Here is a 5512-nt window from a genome sequence, read left to right as displayed (position 1 = left end):
ACAAATCTCACACACATCATGGCTCAGACATGTAATCCTAAAACCTTAAATCTATTAATCCATTGTTCTACTATCTATGTGTGATTTTATAATCGTTTTGGATGTTGAATTTTCGTGTTTTCTAACAGTTTCTTCTTCAATTACTAATATTGTTGTTCTATCTTATTGTAAGAAGGCTTCTCATTTTGGTCTACCATTTTTTTAATCTCCAAAAGGTTCTTCTTGTTGTAGTTCACAAATAAGTGTACCAATATTTCTAATAAAGATATCTTGTTATGCCATAGGCTTGGACACCCTTATATATATGATCAAATTCTAAAGCATGTTGTTTCTAAACCTCACTCTTTAAAGTCTTTTGTGCACAATATTTAATGTTGCATGTTCAACTTGTTAAATGTAAATATCAATCTTCTTTTCCTCTCTTTCTCTCTCTCTCTCTCAATCTAAGATATCATCTCTTTTTGAATCAGTCTTCTCTGACCTGTGGGGAGATGCTCTCCAAAGAAGGTTATAGATATTAATCTTCTCTGGTTCTTTGGGTTTATCGTCTAAAAAGAATTGTGATCCAATTTTTGTCCAACCAAACAAGGGAATGGGTTTATTCCACCAAACAAACACCCCCATAGTTCCCAACCTAATTTCCACGCAACTATGCTCAATCCGACAAAGACTTTAAGTCTTCAATGCTAATCAATCCACTTTTCTCCAAAAGATTGAATTTTTCTTAAATGAGGTGGTGATGTGACTAATCTCCATTTCTAAACCACGAATTTACCCATCAAACTTTTTTTTTTTTAAAGCCTCCATGTCCGAAGATATAAGACTAATTTTCGATCAAGACTTGGGTAAATATCCTTGGTTATGAATTGCTTCTAGAGAGATTCGAACTCCTCACATTGTAGGTAAAATTCGTCCATTAGAAATCCAGTTACCAGTTATAGTATATACATATATTCACGAAAATTATAGGATACAGATGTTTTAAGATTTTTATGGAGAAAATATTACCAATATCTTTTTTATTAAATATGAACTTGCAGGAAAAGGCAAGGAATTGCCTCAAAAAAAGCATCTGGCATGTGAGTTGATGAAAGTCTCACAAACCTAGGCCAAATACTACCAAAACAGATCAACTTCATCACGTTTTCATTCTAGTTGTGCATCAATGCCAAAAATGGAAAGCTCTGTTCTTGTACGCAATTTGACGTGCACTGTTTAATTACCAATTAAGATGGTCACTGTTGATGTGTCGATGAGTTCTGTATTTATAAATTACTCCTTTATCAATAATATACAACTCAATTAGATCTGTCATGTTATCCAGAACAAATATTCAGTGAGGCATCTGACTATCTGAGACTAGAAATTGATTCTAACTTGCAATTAATAATCACAGACTGAGAGATGGAGAAGCAAGGAAAGAGAAGTAACCGATTGGTGCTAGTGCCAGGATCATTCCAGGGACACCTCAACCCAATGCTTCAACTGGGCACCATTCTTTACTCTCAGGGCTTCTCCATCACAGTTGCACACACCAAATTTAATTCCCCCAACCCTTCAAATCACCCTGATTTCAATTTCCTAACCATCTCGTATGCCGCGTATGATAGCGACCTCTCCTCAGGGAATATACTAGCTTTAATTCTGCGTCTCAATGTCAATTGCAAAGCTCCTTTTCAAGAATGTTTGGCTCGGTTGACGGAGAAACAGAATTCGGATGAAGAGAAAATCTCCTGCATCATCTATGATGAACTCATGTATTTCTCTGAAGCAGTGGCTACTGAGATGAAGCTTCCGAGCATTATCTTGTGCACAGGTGGTACAACCGCCTTTGTTTCTCGCGATACCACTGTCCCACGGGCAGAAGGTAACAATTTCTTGCAAGGTATGTGCCAAAGTCTACTTGCTTAAATTTTTTTAATGAAACTTTGGTTTCAATTAAAAGACTTCACTTGAGATTATAATGCAAATGGTATCTAACACCAATTCAAATTACAGGTCTTGGATCAAAAGACATAGTGCCCGGATTTTATCCCCTCAGGTTAAAGGATCTACCTTTTTCGAAATTCGGGTCATTAGAAACTATGACACAAGTGGTGAAAGAGTTGCGCAATACTAGAAAGTCTTCAGCTATCATCTATAACACAATAGACTTCCTTGAGCAATCATCACTGGCGAGGACCCTACAACAATGCCACCTTCCACTCTTCTCCATAGGCCCTCTGCACAAATTTGCTCCAGCCTTATCAAGTATCTTGTTCGACGAAGATATAAGCTGCATGAGATGGCTTGACGAGCAAACTAATGATAACACAATAATATATGTAAGCTTGGGAAGCATAACACAGATTGATGAGAATGAGCTAGCTGAAATGGCGTGGGGCCTAGCCAACAGCAATCAGCCTTTCTTATGGGTGGTTCGACCGGGCTCAGTGCGTGGCTCAGAATGGATTGAGTCATTGCCTGAAGGTTTTGAAGAAGCGATCGGACAACGAGGGTGCATTGTGAAATGGGCACCCCAGAAGAAAGTGTTGGCCCATGCCAAAGTGGGAGGGTTTTGGAGCCACTGTGGATGGAACTCAACAATGGAAAGTATAAGTGAAGGTGTTCCAATCATCTGTAGACCAAACTCTGGAGACCAGAGGGTGAATGGAAGATATATAAGTAATGTGTGGAGAGTGGGACTGGAAATGGAGAATGAGTTGAATAGAAGGGAAGTAGAGAGAGCAGTGAGAAGACTAATGGTTGATAAAGAAGGATTGGAGATTAGGCAGAATGCCAAGGAGTTGAAGGAGAAGATTCAACTTTGCGTTAGGGAAGATGGCTCTTCTTACAATTCCTTGAATGAGTTAGTGAAATTCATCAAGTCACTTTGATTGTATTTGATTACTTATTTTAGTTAATGAAGTTCTGTTGGTTTTGCAAGAGAATAAACTGATGAAAGAGACACAAACGAAGGCTGGAAAATATGCTCTGTTTTGCATTCAAAAAACAGGGATGATATATACAACAACCTGCCATTGTTTCAAAAAACATCAGGACCAAATGAACACCAATACCTACTAAATCAACGGGATCACTTAAATACAGAAAATGAGATGTTTGTATTAATCTTTTCTAGTCACATGTGAAAAATTGAAACCTCACAAGAAGTCTATACTTTATACCAATGTTTTAAAACCCAACCCGGGGTGAAACCCGGCAAAGCTTCCGGGCTCGGGTTGACCAGTTTAACCTGTTTGACCGCTGGTCAAACCCGTTGACAAAATTTTAAAATTTAGCAAATATACCCCTAAAAATTTTGAAGTCCCTATAGGTTTGAAATTTATCAAACACACCCCAACTACAAATCGACGAGCTACTGATTAGCAGTGGCGACACCCCAGATGCAACCCCAATCGTCCCTTGAGCCCATTTCCATCAAAATATACCCAAGATCTGGCCGAAATAGGTTTGATTTTGGCCAGATCTCATCGACGTCAACGTCGGCATTCCAAGCCAGATCCCATCGTTCTGGCAACAACAACCCTCCCCATCACCCCAGAATTACTCCCTTTTTCCTCCCAACCAAAACCCACCTCATCCCACCCCCGTTAGCCTCGTCAATCGCTGAAAAAATCTCATCATTCCCGCTGCTAGTTTTGTTCGATTTTCCGTCGATTTACTCACCGAAAATCAAATCTTTCACCACCATTACATTCACCGGAAATTGCTCTTCAAAAGCCCTAACATTCCGACAGTTAATTGTTCGTCGATCATCACCGAAAATCCGGGTATTGGGTGAATAGGAAAAAATTAAACCTGGCCCATTGAAGCTTCCGGGTCCCGGTTGAACCAATTCAACTGGCTGGGCCGGGCCGGGTTTCAAAACATTGCTTTATACAACAAAAGAGCACAAGAAAGTAATTTTTAGCCCCAATGTAATAGTCAATAGCTCCTATTGTTAAGTACGCCCTATTTGTATTTTGAAATCTCCTTTTAAGCCCCATTTAATATTAAAATTACCCTTTTACACATAAATATGTTTTTTCTTTACACCTCATTTTTCTATTTTTTAGTTCATCTAGATTAATAGATTTCGGTCATGGTAAATATCTATGCATTTAATTTTTGTTTTCCTCGAAAGTCTCCTAAACCCAAGATTTTGTCTTCTTAATTACTAAATAGTTTTTCTAAAACCAACATCTGTTAAGTAAAAAATTATATATTCCTAAAAAAACTCTAATAATTCTAAGAAAACTATATCATGACGGAGACAATCCATTAAATTGAAATTTTTGCTTTTTTTTTTTTTTTAATTGGATTAATTTATAACTTCAAATTTAAAAAGAACAACCATACTTAAAGTGTACCATTGTAAAGAAAAAAAAAAAAAGAGGATATAAAAATATCATATTCGGAATAAACTGAAAAATTTAAGTCTAACGGTGAAGAGAAAAGTGTTCTTTTTTTCAAAAAAAAAAAAAAGCAATTTAAAGAATAAACTATAAGTTTTAAAAGTTGCGAAAAATAATAGATAAAAGGAAAATATAAAATAAAAGGCTTTAATGAAGCTTAAGTTGCTTAACTTGATAGCCCATTCCAGAAGAAAGTCCAGAACTTTCTGGCAAGCCCGGAACTTAAGAACTTCTCGAATTTACCAAAAGGCCCCAGAGGCTTCATAACTAAACAGAAGAGATTTGCGTGCGAAGTACCAGAATTTTCCATTAGTCTTATAAAAACCCCAAGCCTCTCCCGTTTTAGACCATCGGAGACAATTCTTCAAAGTGAAACATCAAACTCAGCAATCAAATCTAATACTCTCGCATTGTCAGATACCATATGGCACTGATTCCGAGCTTCTTCGGCAACCAGCGCAGCAGCATCTTCGATCCCTTCTCTCTGGATGTTTGGGATCCTTTTAAGGACTTTTCTTCACTCTCCAGTCGTTTCCCTCAAGAAACCTCGGCTATTGTCAACACCCGGATAGACTGGAGGGAAACCCCAGAGGCTCACGTGTTCAAGGCCGATCTTCCTGGGCTCAAGAAAGAACAAGTGAAGGTGGAGATCGAAGATGACAGGGTGCTTCAGATTAGCGGAGAGAGGAGTGTAGAGAAGGAAGACAAGAACGAGACGTGGCATCGTGTGGAACGTAGTAGTGGGAAGTTCTCCAGGAGTTTTCAGCTACCGAAGAATGTGAAGATGGATCAAATTAAGGCTTCTATGGAGAACGGAGTCCTTACTGTTACTGTTCCCAAGGTTGAGGTTAAGAAACCTGACGTCAAGGCCATTGAAATCTCTGGTTAAAACACTGAATGCTCTGTGTAAGAACAATGCTGTGGATTGTCTATATGAAATTCATGTAAATGCAATGGAGTTTCTGTTTTGCCAAGAATTAATAATGTAAATCGTTGTAATATTGAAATATAATTATAACGTTGCGACAATTTTTTTCTTGATTAATTTATATTACTATTGATTTTTGGGCATAAAGTTGAGGAGCAAGGAATAGATCTGAAATTCAGCAACATTA

General features: G+C 37.8%; 2 protein-coding genes across 2 annotated transcripts; both read left to right on the top strand.

Annotated features, from left to right (window-relative positions):
- The first annotated feature begins 1404 nt into the window (after positions 1-1404).
- Positions 1405-2876, top strand: LOC116114701 (UDP-glycosyltransferase 76E2-like). Its single transcript, XM_031400838.1, has 2 exons — positions 1405-1885; positions 1999-2876. The coding sequence occupies exons 1-2, from the start codon at positions 1405-1407 to the stop codon at positions 2874-2876; spliced, it is 1359 nt and encodes a 452-aa protein (XP_031256698.1).
- A 1945-nt stretch (positions 2877-4821) lies between these two features.
- Positions 4822-5286, top strand: LOC116114719 (18.2 kDa class I heat shock protein-like). Its single transcript, XM_031400848.1, has one exon. The coding sequence runs from the start codon at positions 4822-4824 to the stop codon at positions 5284-5286; it is 465 nt and encodes a 154-aa protein (XP_031256708.1).
- The last annotated feature ends 226 nt before the right edge of the window (positions 5287-5512 follow it).

This window comes from Pistacia vera, unplaced genomic scaffold (assembly GCF_008641045.1).
Source record: "Pistacia vera cultivar Batoury unplaced genomic scaffold, PisVer_v2 Contig720, whole genome shotgun sequence".
NCBI lineage: Eukaryota > Viridiplantae > Streptophyta > Magnoliopsida > Sapindales > Anacardiaceae > Pistacia > Pistacia vera.
This window is presented reverse-complemented; position numbering and strand designations above follow the sequence as displayed.